This window comes from Ovis canadensis, chromosome 14 (genome assembly GCF_042477335.2).
Source record: "Ovis canadensis isolate MfBH-ARS-UI-01 breed Bighorn chromosome 14, ARS-UI_OviCan_v2, whole genome shotgun sequence".
NCBI lineage: Eukaryota > Metazoa > Chordata > Mammalia > Artiodactyla > Bovidae > Ovis > Ovis canadensis.
Genome location: NC_091258.1, coordinates 78,453,894 through 78,476,433, shown reverse-complemented (window position 1 = coordinate 78,476,433; position 22,540 = coordinate 78,453,894). Strand labels below are relative to the sequence as shown.

Genomic DNA, 22,540 nt, shown 5'->3' with positions numbered 1-22,540 from the left:
ACTGCAGCCATGAAATTAAGAGATGCTTCCTCCTTGGAAGAAAAGCTATGACAAACCTAGGCAGTGTATTAGAAAGCAGAGACATCACTTTGCCAGCAAAGGTACACATAGTCAGAGCTATGGTTTTTCCAGCAGTCATATATGAGCATGAAAATTGGACCATAAAGAAGGCTGAGCACCAAAGAATTCATGCTTTTGAACTGTGGTGCTGGAAAAGACGGTTGAGAGTCCCTTAGACAGCAAAGAGATCAAACCAGTCCATCCTAAAGGAAATCAATCATGAATATTCATTGGCAAGACTGATGCTAAAGCTCCAATACTTTGGCCACCTGATGTGAAGAGCTGACTCACTGGAAAAGACCCTGCTGCTGGGAATGATTGAGGGCAGGAAGAGAAGCAGGCGACAGAGGATGAGATGGTTAAATGGAATCACTGACTCAATGGACATGAGTCTGAGCAAACTCTGGGAGACAGTGAAGGCCAGGGAAGTCTGGGGTGCTGCAGTCCATGGGGTCGCAGAGTCAGACAGGACTTAACGACTGAACAACAGCAGGCACTCCAAGAACCCTGACTTACTTTATCTTGAAGTGGTCTACAAACTCGCGAGCTTCCGCTCCCTTCAAAGACTTTCTTCTCACTGTCCCTTTGGAACTCCCCCTCAACGCTGGCTGACAGTTACTGAGAGCCCACTTTGTGCCAAGTCCATTACATACCTTCCCCCCTCTACATATCAGAAGAGGCAGTGGGAGGCTCTGACTCTTGCTTTTGTCCCTAACAGGCAGACAGGACCAGTTTAGCCTCCTAGCAAAGAGCTATCATTCCTTACAGGAGTATCTCCGAATGCCTCACCTGGAGTCACATGCTCATTCCTGAACCAATCACGGTGGGCACAGCAACAGAACAGAGTGTCTGACAAGGCTTGGGTCAAACCCTCACCAGTTCTCCACAGAAAAGGCTTCTGTGGCAAGAAACAGTGGGGAGGGAATATTGGGCAGAAAAACCACCGAGATTTGCAAGAATAACAGAAATCATGTTTCTAAATAGAGGAGACCACCTATATCTCTGGCATCTTCAGTTAGTTAGGCCAATAAATTCTCCTTTTTATTTAAGTCAATTTGAGTTGAATATTTTGTGCGTTGTGACTGTCGTTGCTGCTGTTTAGTCACTAAGTCACATCCAACTCTTTGCAACTCCATAGACTATAGCCTGCCAGGGTCCTCTGTCCCTGGAATTCTTCAGGCAAGGATACTGGGGTGGGCTGCCACTTTCCCTCTCTAATGCTGTAAATGAAAGGCACTAAATGATTCATCTGCATATATTTCTTCTCTTTGCACCATCATGTAAGCTCCACGAGAACAGATACAAAGTCTATTTTGTTCATTGCTACAGTCCTTTTGTCTGAAACAGTGCCTGGCGCCACAGCAGGTACTTAGCAAATGTTGGCCACGTTTGTGATTATCTGTTTAATACCTGACCTCAAACCTATCAGGCTCATTTCCTGGCGGCACAGCATTTCGTTTTACTTTTTAAACTCACTCTGTTTCTCCCAGACTCTAATACGTCTCACACATCATGAGCTCTCAGAATATAGTGATGCACAAAAAAATCATCACAAAATAACCAAAGGAACAAATAACAACACAAAGAAATGCTGGCAAGGATGTAGGACAAAGGGGACTCTGCACACTGTCGGCGGGAATGGAACCTGGTACAGGTGCTACCGAAAACAGCACAGAGGTTTCTCAAAAGAAACGAAAAACAGAACTGCCATCTGCCTAAGCAATTCCACTCCTGGGTACACGTCGGAAAAAAAACATGAAAACACTAATTCGAAAAGGTACATGAACCTCAATGTTCATAGCAGCACTATTTAGAACAGCCAAGATATGGAAACCGCCTAAGTGTCCAGCAGCAGAGGAATGGACAAAGAAGTTGTGCGACATAGACACAGCGGAATTCTACTGAGCCCTAAGAAAGAATGAACCGTCGCCGTTTGCAACACCATGGATGGCCTTGGAAGGGACTATGCTGAGTGAGATGTCAGACAGAGGAAGACTAGTACTGTGTGATATTGCTTATACGGGGGATCTAAAAAATATAGCAAACTAGTGAACACCACGAATAACCAGACCTGTAGAGAAAGAGCTAGTGGTTACCAAAGGAGAGAAGGGAGCAGGGAAGGGAGAAATGGGGGTAGGGGACTAAGAGGTGCAGACTATTACGCATAAACCAACCTACAAGGATATGCTGTATAACACAGTGAATATAGTCAATAGTTTATAATAACTCTAAATGGAGTGTAACTTTTAAAAATTCTGAATAACTATATTGTATACTTGTAACATAATATTGTATATCAAAGATGCGTCAATTAAAAAATCATAAAAAATAAACAGATGAATAAGTATCTCTCCTGATGGACTCTAAGCAACAGAGACTATAAGTGTATTAATAGCCGTAGTACCTTTAGCATTCAGCACACATAGGAAGCCAGCTCTCTTCAGATCACTACTGATTGAGTGACAGAATAAATGAACTAATAAGTATTAAGCATGCAAAATGTTGATGTCACTGGTGCTCACGGCAGCTTATGAACTGACAGTCTGTGACTCCATGGAGTCTACAGAGGTTCACTCGGTCACCTTTTTATTCTTTTGCAGACACCTCATCCAAAGACAGACTCTAACACATACAGGCATCTAGCACAAACCACTGAAAGAGGCAGCTTTAGGGCTCCAGGCGCTCCTCCCATTCCTTAGGCAGCTTACACTGACGTCACTGGTTCCTCTTGTTCCCCTTCAAGAGCTCTTAGCTCTAGTTAGCAACACAGGCAGAGTAGGGTCGGTTACCATGGAAACAACAGCCGGGGTGGGTAAGGGAGAAGGCGCCTAAGCAGTGAGCAGAGACTGAAATTTTCAAGTTCAGGAGGCAGCCTGTGTGTGGAATAAAAATACCAGAACAGCACACAAAAATATTCTCAGTAACTATTTTTGGGGTGACTGAATGAAAATATGGCAACTTGGGCAAGCCACCTCCCATCTCTGGGCCTCTTTCTTCATTTGTAAAATAAAAATAATTATCCTACTACAGAGGACATTTCAATTATGATGTAAATACAATCCTTAGCACAGGGCTAGGTGGACTTTAAATCAAAGTTTCTCAAGCACAGTCTTAGGTCTGCTTCATAATTGGAGGCATTTATTTATAAATTCCAGGTGTCTTTTTTTTTTTTTCTTCTCCAGTTCTCTTTCTAGGAGGAATGAAATCATCTTCCCTCCCCACCTTAACATATTGCCTTCTCGCCTTCTCACTAGGGCGCCAGATAAAATATAGAAAATCCAGTATGGGACAATACTAATGCTAAAAAGCTGTCATTTATTTAAAATTCAAATTTAACTGAGTTATCCTTAATTTTACTTGCTATATCATGCAACCCTACTTCACACACTAGACTGCTTTTTAACAAATGAATATTTGGTTTTCTCAGCCAAGCTAGCGGATGGTTCACTTACCAGGAACTGCCAACTTTGGGGGCAGCATGCCCTTTTAAGAGCTTCCCAGGTGGCTCAGGCTGCCAACGCAGGAGTCGCGTGTTCAGTCCCTGGGTGGGGAAGATGCCCTGGAGAAGGAAATGGCAACCCACTCCAGTGTTCTTGCCTGGGAAATCTCATGGACAGAGGAGCCTGGCGGGCTACAGTCCACGGGGTCGCAAGAGTCAGACACGACTTCGAGACTAAAACAACAGAAACGCTCTTTCACAGACTTCAGCGATCTGAAAACTATTCACCGGGCATTCATTCTGTGCCAGGCACCCTTTAGGTGCAGCGGGTACTGGTATGACAAGTGCCTGCCCTCTCAGAGTTTTCATTCTGGTCACGGAATCTCTTCTCCAGAACATGGCGAATATTCAAAATATAACCTCATGGAATTCTAAAACTGAAACTCGCTGACAAAAGATGAACTCACTGTCGAGATCACGATACAAAACCACTGTGTCTGAAAACACATTTCCCCAACTCTCCCACGGACGGTTCGGGGAGAGCTGACGGCTACCTACGCTCGCGCGTCGCTCTCCGCTCCCGGCCCCTGTGAGAGCTCCTTGAGGGCAGGGCCCGGCTCGCTTCCCGGGCGGTTTCCCAGGCGCCCTTGCGCTGAGCCCCGCACGGTGCGCCTGCGCACTAAGTACCGACCCGTCGACCAGGCCAACGCCTGTGCCCGCGCCGCTTGCCGCTTCTCCTCAGGGACACGGCTCGGCTTAGAGGCCTGCGACTCGAAAGCTGCAGTCAATGGAGGGCGTGATTCTTCTGTCCGTTCTCTACCGAGGGATCGGGCGACTAGCCCAGAGCGGAGGGAGAGCAGCGGAAAGTGCGACGCCGCGGCGTGGGCCCAGGGGCAAAGCCGGCCAGGGCGCAGGCGCGCGGGCCCTCAGGCTCCCGGCGCCATCTTGCGCCGTCGCGGGAGGCGATCCGTCCCCATCCTGGCCGTTCGGGGCTGCGAGGTCGGTGGGCTCGGGTCGTGGAGCCCCTCGGGACGTCGGTTTTCCCTCCCTCGCGGAGACTCTCCGTGCGTCCTCGTCAGGCCCCGCGCTGCACTCCGGCCGTCGGGAATGAGGCATTCGGCGGTTCCCGCACAACCTCAGTCCCCTTTGCCTCTCCGCGCTGCGGGGCTGCTTCTTGGCCGGGCCCACCGAAGACCTCCAGCCTCGCCGCCAGGCTTCTTAGAACAGCAAGAAACCTTCCAGGAAGAGCTCCGCAAGTCCGGGGCCCGCTCCCTACCTCTGTGGCATCCCCGTGTTTTCCCTGAATGTGGGCTTTCCCGTGACTACCACTGACTTGAATAGAGGAAGCTTGGAGTCTAGGAAACTGCCTTCAATTAGGAATCGGTTGTCGGAAGAGCCAGCCTCTTGTCTTTTAAACAGCTTTTTTGAGACATAAATTTACGTACCTTAAAACGTACAATGGGTAACACTGTAAGTGTTCAACTCAACTTTTTTTTTCTTTTATTTTAAAGCACAATTGCTCAGCTGGTAAAGAATCCGCCTGCAAAGCGGGAGACCGGGTCGATCGCTATGTTGGAAAGATCCTCTGGAGAAGGGAAAGGCTACCCCCTCCAGTATTCTGGCCTGGAGAATTCCATGGACTGTATAGTCCATGGGGTCGCAAAGAGATGGACACGATTGAGCGACTTTGACTTCTCTAAGGAGTTGTGCAGGCCCTGCTGCAAGCTTTAGAACATTTCCATCACCCCTCAAAATTCGGTCCCGCCCATTTGCAGTCAGTGGTGGCTCCTACCACTGAGGAACCATGAGTTTACTTTGTCTCTTTAGATTTCCCTCTTCTGGAAGTTTCATGAAAATGAAATGGTACAGTATGTGGTATTTTGCGGCTGGCTTCTTAAACTTACCATAAGGCTTTTGAAGTCTCTTTATCAAGAGTTGGGAAGTCAGATGGTTTTGGTTCAGAACTGCTCTGCTGGGAGTTTAGATAATTTGTGAGGTCAGCTGACTGGGCACTATAGGAATGCTGTTGCCCCCACAACCCCTGCCATAAGTTTGGCTCAGTTTTTCCAATTTCTCTTTGCCCTGGGTTGAACATGTTTGATTAAGATTTTGAGATTTATTACCATGGAATGGTAGGGAATCTGTTGAGGATGCTGACTTTGCTGCCTGACTTGGCTTTGGGGCCAGCTTTTCTAACTTGTTAGTTGTGAGGCTTTGAACAGCCATTCAGTCTCTGTGGTTCTCAGTCTGCAGGAAATAATCTTTCCTAGGTTAGATGAATTACTGCATAGAAAGGCTTAGAACAGTGAGGGCCCTGACACAGTCCAGCTGAAAATGTTAACTCTCCTTATCTTACAGGGGTTCCTTTCGAGGGGAGAGAGGACGGTGAGTCAACAGATGGGTGCTATCGCAACCTGCTCAGCTAGGGTATAACACTGGTTGAGAAGCCTTTTTTTTTTTTTCAACTTTTTATTTTCTATTGGAGTATAGTTGATTAACAATGTTGTGTTGGTTTTAGGTGTACAGCAGAGTGATTCAGTTATACAGACACATGTACCTATTCTTTTTCAAAGTCTTTTCCCATTTAGGTTGTTCCATGATATTGAGCAGAGTTCCCCATGCTATGCAGTCGGTCCTTGTTGATTATCCGTTTTAAATATAGTAATGTGTAAATGTTAATCCCAAAGTCCCTAACTATCCCTGACCCCGTGACTTCCCTACTGGTAATCGTAAGTTCCTTCTCTGTGTCTGTTTTGTAGATAAGCTTATTTGTAATTTTATTTTTTAGATTCCACATACAAGCGATAGATGATAGTTCTCCTTCTCTGAGTTCCTTCCCTCCGTATGACAATCTCTAGGTCCATTCATTTGTTGCAAATGACATTATTTTATTTTTTAATGGCTGAGTGATATTCCGTTGCATATATGCACCACGTTTTCTTAATCTGTTCATTTCTGGGTGGACATTTAGATTGCTTCCATGTCTTAGCTGTTGTAAACAGTGCTGCAGTGAACGTTGTGGGTGCTGGGGGTGCGGGTATCCTTTTGGACCATGTGTTTTCTTCAGATATATGCCGATTGTAGGATCATATGGTAGCTCTGTTTTTAATTTTTAAAGAAATCTCTATGCTGTTCTCCTTAGTGGCTGCACCAATTTACATTCCTACCAACAGTGTAGGAGGGCTCCCTTCTCTCCACACCCTCAAATCAATTTGTGGCACATAATTATTTGTTCCCTGGGAGTCGGTAGTGGTAGTGAAAGTCACTCAGTTGTGGCTGACTCTGCAACCCCATAGATTGTAGCCTGCCAGGCTCTTCTGTCCATGGAATTCTCCAGGCAAGAATGCTGAAGTGGATTGCCATGCCCTTCTGCAGGGGATCTTCCCGACCCAGGGATCGAACCCTGGTCTCCTGCATTGCAGGTAGATTCTTTACCATACAGGTCACCAGGAAGCCCTGGGAGTCGGTAGGAAGCTTCTATATACTGTCCCCCACTCCCCCCAACCAAGTTTATTTTTGTAGTTTTGGTACTTTTTTTTTTTTCCTCAGGAAAGTGTGCATTTCCTCAATATTTGCAGACCAGGTTAAAATTAAATGGTGTCCTGTTAAGAGTGAGGTCTGAAGACTGAAGCAAGGGTTAGAGGCCTGAGCTCTTATCAACTTTAGCACCTTGGGCAATGTGCTTAACCTCCTGAGTCTCCAGTTCATCCACAGAATTGGATAACAATGGTACCCTGCTTTCCCTAGTTGAGGATTAGATGGAAATCTTGTATTTAGCAAAGCACCTGGAATCAAAAGTTCTGTGACTGTCAGCTGTTGTTATTTTCATTATGCAAAGTTCTTTCCAATTAAAACAGCTTAGGGATTGTAAACTTTTATGAACCAGTCATTAAAAGGAACTGGGACGTCCTCCACTGTTTTTGAGGCCTTGGAATGCGTTATGGAAAATAGAAATTTGTTCCTTGAAAGTTTGGAAGGAAGTTTCCATTCCTACTCCAGTCACCCTTTAAAGGCATGCTTTTTCTTCCTTTGAGGGAGTACTTTTTATATACTCCCCCTCCATTTTTCACTAAGAGTTTTAATACCAAAAAGAATGAGGGTCCATAAATCTTTTCTGTTAAGGGCCAAACAGTAAATATGTCAGGCTTTGTGGGATATGTGGTATCTTTGAGAATTACTTAGCTGAGCCACTGTAGTGTGAAAGCTGCCATGGAAAGTATGTCAACATGGATGTGGCTGTGTCCAATAAAACTGTGTTTATGAACACTGAAATTTGGATTGCATACCATTTTCATGTGTCACAAAGTATTATTTTGATTTTTTCCAATCAATTAACTACTTCATTCAACTATTTTGTGTCCAAATTTGGCCTGACGTAATGAATAGTGGTATGATACGGAGTGAAAAAGACTTGGTTCTGATCTGTATGAACTGGATGTATTTGGGCAAGCTAACCAGCACTCTAAGCCTCATGTTCCTCATCTTGCAAATAGGTACTCTGCTAACATATGTGCCTCCTCAAGTTGTTAGGCTGATACAATACATACTGTATTATGCACACTGCTGGGCATCTAATGAATCACATACTGGCTCTATCAGCTCTATTTTCTGAGAATCCGTCAGATGGAATATGTGGTAGAGGCTGGAGCTAGATGACCTGGGTTTCAATCCCGGCCGTTTATTAGCTGTGTGACTCTGCACTGGTCACCCAACCTCTGTGCCTCTCTTAACTAATCCCTAAGATAGGGACTGTAATAGTACCCACTTCAGACAACTGTCTTGAGTACTAAGTAAGCTAACACTTAATGAAACACTTAGAGAAATTTCTGACACATATAAATTCTCAATTAATATTAGCTGTTACTATTTCACAATAAGATGTATTTGGGGTTAAAAACTCCTGTGCTGTGTTGTTAAAATGAAAGACTTTTGCCTCTTTCCTCTGAAATGGTACAATTGATAACGCATAGGATTTGTTCCTTGGAAGTGAGAAGAAAGTTGCTGGTAAATGGCAAGGGCTTAGGGCACTTTCGGAAGAAAGCGCTCCCTTGATACTTGCCAAGTTTTTATTATCTGCCTTCCTCTCAAGAATGACCCACTTCATTATGGCTTTCAAATTTCATAGCACAGAAGTATATTTGGTGGTGAGAGCTTGGGCGTCTCGAAGGTCTGGATTTGATTCCTGACCACCATCCACTAGCATGTGACCTGAGACAATCTACCCACCTCCCACAGCTGATCTAGGAAACTTGGATAATAATAGTATCTATTTCACAGAGTTGCTGTAAAGATTAAACATACCAATGCATATAAAGTGCTTGGTGCCAGGCCTTGCCTGCTGTAAAAGTTTAATAAATGACAGCTATTACTTTTGTTGTCCTCCAGGGCACTCTTATTAAAGTCAGACCTATTTGAGATGGAAAACCACTTGCTAGCTTTTTAATGGGCAGCCTTCTCTCTCACTCTAGGTTTGGAATGTTTGATAATATTGTAGGAATTTTTTGTTCTTAGGAGATTGCCCTTGTGAACCTGTTAGCCACGAGTTTATGTCTCTCAACAAGGGGGCTATTTCTTGAAGATTCTCACTTTATTTGCATAGAATTGTGTTGGGAAGTAGAGAGCACGGTAGACAGACAGACCGAGGTTTGAGTCTTGACTCTCTCAACCAGATTATGAACTTGAGTAAATGTCATTCTCTCTGAGCTACAGATTTCCCATCTATAAAACAAGTATATTAGTTCTAGTTTCATTAAGATTATTGGGAGCACTCACCCAGATGCATTTTTTTAAATAACAGTCTCATCTAGATGTAATTAATTCACTACCATAAAGTTCACCCACTTCACTGGTATTTAATACATTCAGAATTGTGTAACCATAATCAAAATCAATTTTAAAACATTTTCATTACCCTAAAAAGAAATCCTCAGTCTTCATTCCCCTCTGCCCTAGCCCTAGGCACTGTTAATCTACTTTCTGTCTGTCTGTGCCTATTCTGGACATTTCATATAAATGGAATCATACGATATTGTGGGCCTTTATGACTGTTTCCTTTCAATTAGCGTAATGTTTTCCAAGTTCATCAATGCTGTAGCATGTATCAGTACTTCATTTTTTATTGCCAAATACTCTGTTGTATGGATATACCACCTTTTATTTATCCATTTATCAAACAGTTCAGTCGCTCAGTCATGTCTGACTCTTTGCGACGCCATGAATCACAGCACACCAGGCCTCCCTGTCCATCACCATCTCCCGGAGTTCACTCAGACTCATGTCCATCGAGTCGGTGATGCCATCAGCCATCTCATCCTCGGTCATCCCCTTCTCCTCCTGCCCCCAATCCCTCCCAGCATCAGTCTTTTCCAGTGAGTCAACTCTTTGCATCAGGTGGCCAAAGTACTGGAGCTTCAGCTTTAGCATCATTCCTTCCAAAGAAATCCCAGGGCTGGTCTCCTTCAGAATGGACTGGTTGGATCTCCTTGCAGTGCAAGGGACCCTCAAGAGTCTTCTCCAACACCACAGTTCAAAAGCATCAGTTCTTCGGCACTCAGCCTTCTTCACAGTCCAACTCTCACATCCAGACATGACCACTGGAAAAACCATAGCCTTGACTAGACGGACCTTAGTCTGCAAAGTAATGTCTCTGCTTTTGAATATACTATCACCATCTGCAGTGATTTTGGAGCCCCAAAAAATAAAGTCTGACACTGTTTCCACTGTTTCCCCATCTATTTCCCATGAAGTGATGGGACCATATGCCATGATCTTCGTTTTCTGAATATTGAGCTTTAAGCCAACTTTTTGGCTCTCTTTCACTTTCATCAAGAGGCTTTTTAGCTCCTCTTCACTTTCTGCCATAAGGGTGGTGTCATCTGCATATCTGAGGTTATTGATATTTCTCCCGGCAATCTTGATTCCAGCCTGTGTTTCTTCCAGTCCAGCGTTTCTCATGATGTACTCTGCATAGAAGTTAAATAAGCAGGGTGACAATATACAGCTTTGACGTACTCCTTTTCCTATTTGGAACCAGTCTGTTGTTCCATGTCGAGTTCTAACTGTTGCTTCCTGACCTGCATACAGATTTCTCAAGAGGCAGGTTAGGTGGTCTGGTATTCCCATCTCAGAATTTTCCACACTTTATTGTGATCCACACAGTCAAAGGCTTTGGCATAGTCAATAAAGCAGAAATAGATGATTTTCTGGAACTCACTTGCTTTTTCCAATATCCAGTGGATGTTGGCAATTTGATCTCTGGTTCCTCTGCCTTTTCTAAAACTAGCTTGAACATCAGGGAGTTCACGGTTCACGTATTGCTGAAGCCTGGCTTGGAGAATTTTGAGCATTACTAGCATGTGAGATGAGTGCAATTGTGCGGTAGTTTGAGCATTCTTTGGCAGTGCCTTTCTTTGGGATTGGAATGAAAACTGACCTTTTCCAGTGCTGTGGCCACTGCTGAGTTTTCCAAATTTGCTGGCATATCGAGTGCAGCACTTTCACAGCATCATCAAACAGTGGGTCCATCAAATGATGGGCAGTTATTTCCACTTTTTGAAGTGGAAACTTCAGTATCACTCTTGTGATACTGCTGCTGTGAACATTCATGTACAAGATTTTATGTGAATATATGTTTTTATTTCACCCAGAAAAGGAATTTCTGGATCTTTTGGTAACTGTTTAACCGCTTAAGGAACTGCCAGACTGTTTTCTAAGCAGCACCCAGATCATTTTTAAAGAACTTGACTCCTAAAACTTGACATAGAACAAATACCTCATACAAGATAGCCATTTTATTGTAAAAAATTTGTTCTTGGAGGCCACTCTTCTAATTTAGTTGAATAAACTGGCAAGCCTTCAGTCTTTTTAAATGCTCTGGAACAATGTGTACAAACTAAGAATAATTTGCTCCTTGAGCATTTGAAGGACAGGTCCAGTCAAACTGAGATTTCAAATAATTTCTGCTTCCCCTAGAAAGTGATGCATTCCTTTAAGCTTTTCCAATTTGTTAGCATAAAATTATATTAGCACAGTGGTTGAAGTCTGACTCTGCAGTCATTTGCTGGCTTTGGAAGTTGGAGTAAGACTCCATGACTTTCACTTTGCTCACATGTAAAACAGGTCATGAGGTCACCTATATCTCAATAAGGAGGAGCTGCAAATACATATAATGTTTTATGCTATATCCTGCATATAGGAAGTGCTAAATAAATATTAGTTTTTAATCTCATAAAGACTGTGAGATTGAAAGTCATTGTGCTAGGCTATTAAAATGTAGAGAGTCTTGTTCAGTCGCTCAGTCATGTCCGACTCTTTCCGACCCCATGGATTATACACCACGTCGGGCTTCCCTGTCCTTCACTATCTCCCAGAGCTTGCTCAAATTCATGTCCATTGAGTTGGTGATGCCATCCAACTATCTCATCCTCTGCCACCCCTTCTCATTTTGACTTCAGTCTTTCCCAGCATCAGGGTCTTTTCCAATGAGTTAGCTCTTTGCATAGAAATTATGAAGTAGAGAGTCTTAGCACATAGGAATTCTTTGTAAGAAGATTTCTCCTGATTTTTTTCCTATTCCTTTGGTAGTCAGTTTTAGTAATTCTTATTTTCCTTGACTGGAGAAGGAAATGGCAAACCACTCTAGTATTCTTGCCTAGAGAATCCCGTGGACAGAGGAGCCTGGTGGGCTGCTGTCTATAGGGTCGCACAGAGTTAGACATGACTGAAGCGACTTAGCAGCAGCAGCAGCAGCATTTTCCTTGACAATGTTCATTTTCATTAAAATTTTCATACCATTTGTCTAAAACCTTGGTTAATATTAACATGTTTGCTTTAACTTTTAATACATAATTTATTTGTGTGGCTCAAAATTCAAAAAGGAGAAAGGGTATACGGTGAAAATTTCCTTCCCACATCCCTTCTCTCAGCACCAGTTTCCCTCCCTGTAGATAACCAGCGTCACTAGTTTTGTGTATTTTCTTTGCAAACTTATTTCATGTATATTGAAGCAAATATATATATAGTTTGCCTCTTTGTTTAACAAATGAAGCATATTGTATTCAGTGTTCAGCACCTTGACTTTCACTTAACAGTGTATCGGAGATCATTCCATAAGGTATTTCTCATCCTTTCTTTTTAATGGCTGTGGAAGTTTCTATTATGTGAAATATGTAGAATTTATAAAATGTTTCTCTAATTTCCAGCTGTTTTCCTGCTGTCTGATTCATGTTTTACTTTTATGTCAATGATGGTCTTTTTCCTGTTCTCTTCAGATTTATTTTGGTGGGCCTTTGGCAAAATGAACCAGATAAGAGTGTGTTCTCTCCTGGGCTGACAACCTGCATTGTAGAAGCCAGATCACCTCTGCATACCATTCTCATCACATCGTCAGGTGTTGACATGTGAGTGTGCGTGGAAGTCATGCCACTTTTTGGGAGACTTGAGTGAGATCTGAGTGCTGGCTGGTCCCCCTGGGGGGAATTTTTGTGGTAAGCTAGAGATTGTGATCGTCAGGGATCTCCAGTCCTTACGTGGCCTCCAAGGCCTTGCAAGGTCCGACTTCTCTCTCCCTCCTCTGTCCTAAGCCTTTCTGTATTCTAGCTGCACGGTCCTCCGTACTCCTCTCTGCCTCCTAACCTTTGTACCTGCTGTTTATTAGACAGGCAGTGTTCTTCCTCAGCACCTGGCCCAGGTCAGACTCCCTCAGACACACGCTTATAGCACAGCGTGTTGTCGTCACATTTACTGCTCACTTATGTGGCTGTTTATAATTGTCTGGTGTCATCTGTGAACCGTACACCCCAGTGAAAGCACAAACTGCATCTCCTTTATCATTTTATCCCCAGTGTCTGGATGTGTTTGATAATACCTGTTTATTGAATGGTTGAATAAATGAGTGTCTGCCATTTTGCCAGTTCAGGATTAGAGCTTTCTGCCTGGCAAACCAACATGAGAAAAAAGTATGTGAATAACCTTGTATTTTTTAAATAAGTATTTTGTTTGGCATGTGACAACTTGACTCTGAGTGCTTCTGCTTCCTGTGAGAGAAGGCGCCTGGTGCCCTCTTGGACAGGGGTGTGTAAGCAGGACTGTGGGTAGGCGATCCTTCCTGGCCTACAGAAACTCTCATAGTTCTGAATCTTAACACCATCAGCCAGATTTGACACTGAATTTTTCTCTGTTAACATCAGATTTGCGACAGGGTTCTCCTTTGCCTGTCTTTAATCTTATGTATAGTTAACTGTTTAATAACTATACATAAGATAGTTGATTGAATTTAGAAGCAGTTTTTGTGATAGAGTTGGTTGCCTTTATGTGAATATTTGGTTTTCTGTTGTCTTGAAATTCCTAGAGGGGGTTAAAAAATTAAGTTCACTCTCAAAGAAAATTGGTTAGATTTGCATTACTGAGGAACTGTATACAAATTTGTATACTAAGATAATTACCTGTCCAGCTCTGAATATGCAAGAGTAGTAAACACTGAAGAACATATTCTTGAATTTATTTTTGTAGAGTACGGTGTTCACTTCACAGCTTCCAGAGTCAAAGCTCTAGCAGACCTCTCCGGAGTACCTAACTCAACATCTCCACTTGCTTGAGGGTAAGCATTTCAAACGTAACACATCAAAAGGAGAGCTCTGGATTTTCTGCTCTTCCCCTGCCCAAACCTGTGACTCGACGGCTCACTAAATAACACTTCCATCTACCCAGCCGCTCAAACCAAAAATATAGGAATCATTTGCGATGTTTTTCTCCTTTGCCACAAATACACAGATTATCAGCAGGGTTTGTGTATTTTGTCTCCGAAACGCCTGTTGTATTTGCCCACTTCTCCTTATCTCCTCTGCCATCCCGCTGGTTCAGAGTACTGTCATCCTGCCTCATAGCTGGTCTACAGGCCTCCCCTCTTCAATCTCTCGTCCCCTAGTTCTCCACACAGCGACATGACTCATCTTTCTATGGATTATGTCAGACCTTATTTGAACATCTTTAATGACTCCATATCACCTTTTGGATCAAATTCAAGATCCTCATCTTGGCCTCCAGTTCCTAAAGAACTGGCTTTTGCGTACCTGTAGAACCTCATTACTCCCCTCTACTCCCTTCTTGCTGTCCTCCAGGCATTCTGATGTCTGTCCTATTTTTTTCCTTTTTAGTCTTTGTATATTGCTATTTTATCTGTCCAGAATATCCCCCCTTGCTCTTCCCAGGGCTAGCTCTTTCTCACAGTTTAGTTTTAGCTTCTCTTCCTCAGAGAAGCCTTCTGACTGCTCTATTTAACCACCATACAAACACCTACCCTCCTCTCCACCTCATTGCAGCTGCCTGTTTTTTTCCTTCAGAGTCCTCACTGCAAGTTTTAAAGGTTTATTTTTTCAACTTTATGTATCTTGCCAGCTAGACTGAAGCTTAAAGACATACTTATCAAATAAATGACTTAGGGCAGGGGCTATTTTGAATTTAATTGCAGTGAGCCAGAACCTGGCCTACCACTGGTCCATATATATATATATGGCACTCAAATATTTGTTAAAGAATGGATGAGTAAGCATTCATTGAGAGACTTAACCATGCACTAAACTCTGTGCAAAGTCTTGGGATCATAATACCCAGATCACCCAATCTGTTAAAGATTTATTGTAGACCAGGGGTTGTCAAACTTTTTTTTTTTTTTTTCTCAAGACCCATTTACACTCTTGAAAATGATTAAGGACTCCACAAAGAATTTTTGCTTATGTGGATTACACTTATCAATATATATAATTGTAGAAATTAAAATTTTAAATGTATGTTAATTAAAATAGGTAGTAAGTTTATTACATGTTAATATAAGCAACCTTTTTTTAAATTTAATGTTGATAATTCCCGAAGCAAAAGACTACTGAGAAGAGTGGCATTGTTTTACGTCTTTACAAATCTCTTTAACAACTGGCTTGAATGAAAACAGCTAGAGTCTCAACTGCTTCAGCATTCACTCGGTCGAGATACCACACGCCATACAGCCTCAGGAAAACCCCACTGTACACTTGGGAAAGAAGTGAGAACTGCTGTAGATAATTTAGAAAACAGAATTTTGGAGCTTTCCCTGGCAGTTCAGTGGTTAAGACTTTGCGTTTCCAATGCAAAGGATGTGGGTTTGATCTCTGGTTGGGGAACTAAGATCCCACCTGCCAGGCAGTATACCCGCCTCCAACCAAAAAAAGGATAATAATTTTGATTGAGATGGTGCTGGGAGTGGTGCAGTCACACTTCAACCTCTTTTTAATATAACTTGCAGTGATCCAGAAGTGTATGACATTTGTATGGGTAAAAAACTGAACAGAAAAACAAGGATCTGTGGGGTTGAAGAGCTGAACCCGTTGGACTTCTGATCTTTAGATAGAGGTGGTTAACAATTTGACTGCTGTGGAGTAACAAGGTCCAGAAGTGCTCCCAGGCTCATCGCGTCAAACGGGCTGGGGTGAGACTCTCCTGACATGAAATGAGACTGAAAAAAAGCCAGTAATAGTTACTCAGGGCTTCAACTTACATTAAGAGCAGTGGCAGGAGTGAAAACATGGCCATGTAGAGTGGACCCAGCCTGAGCTTAAATTTTGCTCAGTGACTAACATACCCCTTTATCACATGGCACAGAGCCCCCATTTAACTTGTCTCAGGACTAACTTTCTCACAACAAAGAAGACACAAACAAACAAAGGAAAAAAAGCTAGATATGGAGGGAAGAGACAGGTGGGGTCAGGGGTGATAGCTAAGTGTTCTAAGAAGCACTTAGAAATTAAAATTATAAAACACTGAGTTAAACATAGGAAAATTTACAATAAGCAAGACAACAAAATCAGCTGTCAGGATAAATTCATTCCTGATAAAATGCAATTCTAATAATTTCAGTGTAACTTTAAGATTCTTGAAAGATAAAGAATAGTATTCATACAATGTTCATCCACTTGAGAAAGGTGGATATAAAAAAAGTACTGATTAAAAATCTGAAACTTGAAAAAAAAAAAAAAGGCCACTGTAAAACACATCAAGGTAAACACTATATTGGATGCAGTTCAAAAGAGGAGTTACTCAGAAAGCAACCCAGAACAGTATATGAAAACCAGAGAATGTGAACAAAGGACAGACTGAGAAAGGCAAATACACACTAATAGCTTGAGAAGAGCATAAAGTTGAAATGGCAGAAAAGCTACTTTGGCCAAGATAGACTGGCCAAGAATTCTGCAGAATGGCAGAAAGACCTTCATTGGCCACACAGTTTCTGAGCAGGAGAAACGAAAATAGATCCATATATAACACCTTTTGAAAAGCCACAGAGGAAAACACCAGTGCTATTAGGAACATTTAGATCATAGCAAACACCATCGGCCATGTTAGATGTTGACGACAACAGAATAATATCTTCAAAACAAGAGAAGAGAAGGGTCACTTTACAATTCCATACCTAAGTAAACTGTCATTCAAAAAATATCTGAAAGCCATTTTTAGAAACATAAATAGACTGCCCCCTACACTAAAAGGCTTATTTAAGGATTTATTACAATGTGGGGGGAAAAAAACCTAGAGAGGAGTAAAATTCAGGAAACGAGAATAAATTATCAGTAAACATAATTAATCATTGACTGCAAAAATTGTGCTTTGGGTTTGTTTTAAAAATATGTAGCTAAAATTCTAGACAATAACCAGGAAAGTGGGAATAAGAAATTAAATGAATTGCTAAGGTATGCCAGGTTCCTTTATGATTTTACACTCTGTTTAAAAAAATAAGTACTTGTATATAATTAGGAATTTAAAGATAGACAATAAAATAACAAATTTAATTGAAAGCTTTCAAATTAGCGAAGAGAAAAAAAAAGTAAACTTGATCAACTCAGTAGAAGGCAGGAAAGGAAAAAATAAGGAACAAAGGAAAAGACACATTTAACAAGCAAGTATATCGGAAATATAAAATGTGAACAGATTAACTCCCCTATTAAAGGCAGACTTCAAGATTAATTTCTTTGATATCTGATTTACAGGAGATCATGAGCTTGTTCCTACCTAAAAACATGGCCCTGAAACACATAAAGCAAAAACTAAAAAGAATTACCAGGAGCAGTGAGTGAAGCCATAGGCTAATGGGAGATCTTTTTAAAAAATGATTATTTAGAGTTGATATATCAAGCAGACAGAAAATTAATAAGAATACTGAAAATGTAAACACAGAACTTGATCCTATGGACATAAATAGAAATTGGTACCTGATAATTAGAGAATGCTTATTCTTTTCTGATCCACTGAACAAGTAAAAATTGATTACATCCTAAGATCACAAAAGAAATTTTAACAAATATCAAATAATAACATATAGACCATATCATTTGGCTATAATATAGTTAAATTGGAAATCTATGGTCAAAAGACTTTTAAAGAACTTGAAAACCTAAATACATTCCTTAGTGTGACTAAGAGGGAATCTATTTGCAGCAATGGAATATAGTACCAAACAACAGTGAAATGTATGGAATGCGGTTCAAGTGGTACGTGAAAGGAATGTAATAGCCTTAAAGGTACCTGTTTAAAATTAAGAAAGATTAAAGGTAAATAAGTTAAATGTGCAACTCAAGATGCTAGGAAAAGAAACTCAAATAAAGAGAAAAAAGGAAATAATAAAATAGAGAACAGAAATTAAATGTAAAAGAATAAGAGGACGATTTTGTTAGAAAATATAAATGACCTAAATTGACTAAAACAAAGTAGAAATACAGTACAAAACTAAGGAAACCAAGTAAATATTTCATGTTGTAGTGAGTTATGTTAAACTTTCAAAAATGAGAAAGTCTATTTTTTATGATCTGTTATAGAGAATATAAGCAGGAAGAAAATCTAAATAATTTTATGAGGCTAGTATAACCTTGATACCAAAATGAAACAAGTATAGTAGAATAAGAACTTAGGTGCAAAAACGAAAAGTAAAATATAACTCAGTAGTATCCTGCTGCATGTGTATATAAATCAGACCCTCATTATCATGAGCAAGTAGGGGTTACAAATGCCACGTTTCAACATCAGAAAATTTGCCTTAATTCTCCACATTAACAGATTATATAACATAATCTTCCCAATAGATAACAGAAAAGTCATTACATAAAAATTAAATGTATTCATGAAAAAAGTTTTAGAAAACTAGAACCAAAGGGAATTTCCTTAATCCCCAATAAAGAGGCTTTGCAAACAAGCTTACTGTGGACATTTTTACTTGATAGTAAAAGATAAGTATCCCCTTTCAGATCTAGAACAAGATTTATTCCATATTTCCCCAGAGGTCCTAGAGGATGCATTATGATAGAAATGAGACATAATTGTCAATAAAAATCTAAAAATTGTCATAAGCAGGTTGACATTTTCAAAGCGTCCAGGAAAATCTGAGAGAAACTATTAGAACTAACAAGGACAGGTCAGCAAATTCACTGGATTTACCAAAAAAAAAAAAAAAACAAACAACATATAAAAAGCAATAGCAGATAATTCTCAAAAACCATAATCCAAGACAAATCATGAGAAACTGTCAGACAAACTCAAATTGAGACTTTCTACAAAATAGTTGACCACTACTCCTCAAAATTGCTAAAGTCATGAAAAACAAGGAGATACCGAGGATCTGTCACAGCCTCGAGTTGTCTAAGGGCACATAACTAAATGTAATGCGGTGTTCTGGATGGGATCCTGGGACAGAAGGAAGACATTTATGGCAAATCTGTAGTATAATTACTAGCTTTGTACTAGTGATAATTTCTTCATTTGACCACGTACCAAAGCTAGGTAAGATGTTAACATCAGGGGAGACTGAGTAAGGAATGTTTACATTATCTTTACAACTTTTCTGTAAATATGAAATTATTTTTAAAAAGCTTTATCACTGTTTTAACTCAAAAATAACCTGTTAGGTAAGTAACAGGAAAAAAGACCTCCGAAAGTCAACCAAGATCTTTACGGGAAAAAATTACAACATACTGTTGTTGGCTGTAGAAGACATGAATAAACAGGTAGGAGAGATCAAAGAGAAAGATGAGATGTCGTGATAAAATGTTTTTAGTTCTCTTTAAATTTTTTTGTGGATTCAGTAAATTGTCGAGGGTTAAGAATAGCCAAAGACACTTTTGAAAAACAAGGTAGGGCAATTGTCCTTTAAGATATCAACATATTGTAAAGCTCCAATAATTAATGCACGCAGATAAACAGATGGACCTACGGGACAGACTAGGGTTTAGGTACAGTCCACTCATACAGAAACATATATGTCAGAAGAAAACAATAGATCCATACCACAGAACATATATAAAACTAAACTGAAAAAACTAAAACTTAAGGGTATTGTATCTTTATGATTTCAGCGTGGAGAGGGGTTTCTTAAGGTATAAAAAAGCAGAAATACGAAGGAAAAGATTATTAAATTTTATAGCACAAATATTTAACATTCTTCTGTGACAAAAGATATTGATGCCTTTTCTTTTAACTTTGTTCATGGTATGGATTTTAGACATATTGAAGTGTGATTGGGGTCAAGAATAGGAGGTAATTCAAGCTGCGACCTGATGTCTTATTCACGGTTAAAGAAGATGCTATCTAGAAAATACTAGAGGGAAGGGTTTGAAGTCAAAGCAGGTGGTCAAGTGAGTAGGCTAATACCTAGGGGGTAATGATTAGGACTATCATGCCGAGCAAAAAGGGGACAAATCTGGAGTGTATCTTGGATGTAGAGCCAGCAGGACCTGCTGATAAACTGAATGTTGTTGGTAAGGGAACCAGGAATCCAGAACAATTGTAAGATTTTTGGCTACTGCAACTGGTGCTGTTTATACAAACAGGGAAAAGGGAAATTACTGTTTGTTTTCAGTGTTTTGAGTTGCCCATTAGACATCCTGGTAGAGCACTCAACTGTTAAGCAGCTAGTTGGGTATATGAGACTGGGCTTCTGTAGAGACTTCTGTGCCAGAGGGAGCTGTTGGCATGCAGGTGGCATTTAAACCATCCGGCTAAGTGAGACTGCTGCCTAGGGAGTAGATGTTGAGGGAGAAGGCTAGTGACTGAGTTCTGAGCACTGGGAGCTTGAACGGAGCAGAAGCCAGCTAAGAGAACAGAAGGGGAAAACCAGGGCAGTGTAGTGTCTCTGAAAATAAGATGGTGTGAGTTTTTATTACCATTGTTTTAATGAGGATGTTGAATGTTACTGAAAGATCAAGTGAGATTAAGGACAAGTTTCCTAGCCTCATAGCGAACTGCTGAAATTGCCAAGTGGTTTCAGGAGTGTGGAAAGGAGAAAGCCCCCAGTGTGGCATGGTAAGGGGAGACAATGTGCAGTAAAGCTGCTGAGTCGGTGACAGAGACCACTCCATCAAGAAGGCTTTATTCGCTGGTGCCAGAAGGGAGTGCTGAGAAAGGGGAGCCGCTCTGGAACATGTGCTATCTGATGGGAATGAATGATGTGGGACCCAGAGAAAAACCTGTGTTGCAGACAGAGGTTTTGAGGAGAGAGGAGATGGAGGGCCCTTGAATGTGTTAAATCACCTTCCAGACCCTAGCCAGACTTTAAATTCCCCTCCGGGGTCCGGGGAAAACACCTCTGTGGGACGCTGGGCACCTGCAGCGTCCAACAGCTCCCCCAGCGGCTGCTGACGAGTGTGGCCGGACTTGCAAGCCTCTGCCCTAAGCTTAGGAGCGCATTCACTCTCAGTGGTCCCGCTAGAATTCCTGTGGATGCTCCTGGGGAGTGCGTTTCAAGGGTGCCGCGCAAAGGCGTTTTTATTCAGATTTTCTGTTTATGTGGCACTGTTGGCTGACCGGAGACTGTTGAAGGCTTGGAGGGTTTCAGACACTGACCCCCCTCGCCCCTCCGCCCCAGGTCAGCAGCTTCCCAGTATCCCCAGGAACCACTGATTGATAAATATTTATACTTACGAGGTGTACATGTGAAATTTCATTTTGGATATCCTATTCTTTATGCTCTTGGGTAACGTACATTTTGTAATTAATTACATCTCATGAATCTTTTCCTTTAAAATTCGAGTCTTACGTTTTAACTGGCCACATAAAATCGCACGGTATGGCTTTGCCCCAGCACAGTTTGGGGCTTCCACAGAGTGCCTTTTTCTCATAGAAAGTGGCGCTCGCTAAGCACGCCGGCAAGGACTCGCTCGCACCTCGCCGCTTCACTCCCGTGGCCCCTGCGGTGGCCGGCTGACAAGTTTCTCGCATGCTTCCCCAGAGGTTTAACCGCGTGTGTGTTCACCCTTCGCAAGCGAACAAGTGGGACGACTTACCGGTCGGGTCTGCACGCTTCGGCCGGACCGCCGGTGTGACTGCCGCCCGAGTCCTCGGTGGTCGTCCGGCCGCGGCCCGCGTTGCCCGCCGCACCCAGGTCCTCAGGCGGCGGGGCGCCCCGCACGGCAGCGGCCGGGCTGCACGGCGGCGGCACCGCGCGAGTCCGCGCGCTCGGGTTTTCGGTCTTTGGCAGTCGGGTCATGAGTTCTGTCCCGCAGGTCCGTCAGCCATTTGTGCTTTTCTGTGAGTTGCCCGTGTCCTCCCTTTCTGCCCATTTTTCAGGCGCTATTTGGTCTGTACGCTATCGGTTTCCAAGAGTTCTTCGTTTATTGGGGAAGTTAGCCCCGGGTCTTTCGTGTGTCCCAGGCAGGAAAGTCTCGTCTCCCACTTTCTCGTTTGTCTCTAACTTCAACATACATATTTTTGCCCACCAGCTTTTCACTTTCTTAGACAAATGTACGGGGTTGTTTGTTTGTTTGTTTGGTCTCTTCAGACGGTTTGCATTTGGGAGTCGTTGGTAAGGCTTTCTCCGTGTGCCCCCCCCTTCTTTGTGTGGGGGTCGAACACCCCCCCCCCCTTTCCAGACCCTTCCTCAGGGCCCCTGGCGTTTGCTCCGTTGACGTCAACCTCCTGCCTTCGCGCCAAACAGTCGCCACGGCAACCGCGGCCCGATGGGCAGGGCTGAGGGTGTGGCGAGGGGCCCCGGGCGCAGAGCACAGCCGTTGATTGGCCGGTGCCCGGCCCCGC

General features: G+C 42.2%; 1 protein-coding gene across 2 annotated transcripts in view; it reads right to left on the bottom strand.

The window, feature by feature from the left end:
* The window catches only part of LOC138419380 (uncharacterized), a 78,401-nt gene extending 56,054 nt beyond the window's left edge, over positions 1 to 22,347 (bottom strand). For both annotated transcript variants that reach the window (XM_069552233.1, XM_069552234.1), the window contains exon 1: positions 21,793 to 22,347. In XM_069552233.1, the coding sequence (XP_069408334.1) occupies positions 21,793 to 21,995 (203 nt within the window). In that variant the 5' untranslated portion in view covers positions 21,996 to 22,347. The remainder of the gene's footprint in view (positions 1 to 21,792) is intronic.
* Positions 22,348 to 22,540: the final 193 nt, after the last annotated feature.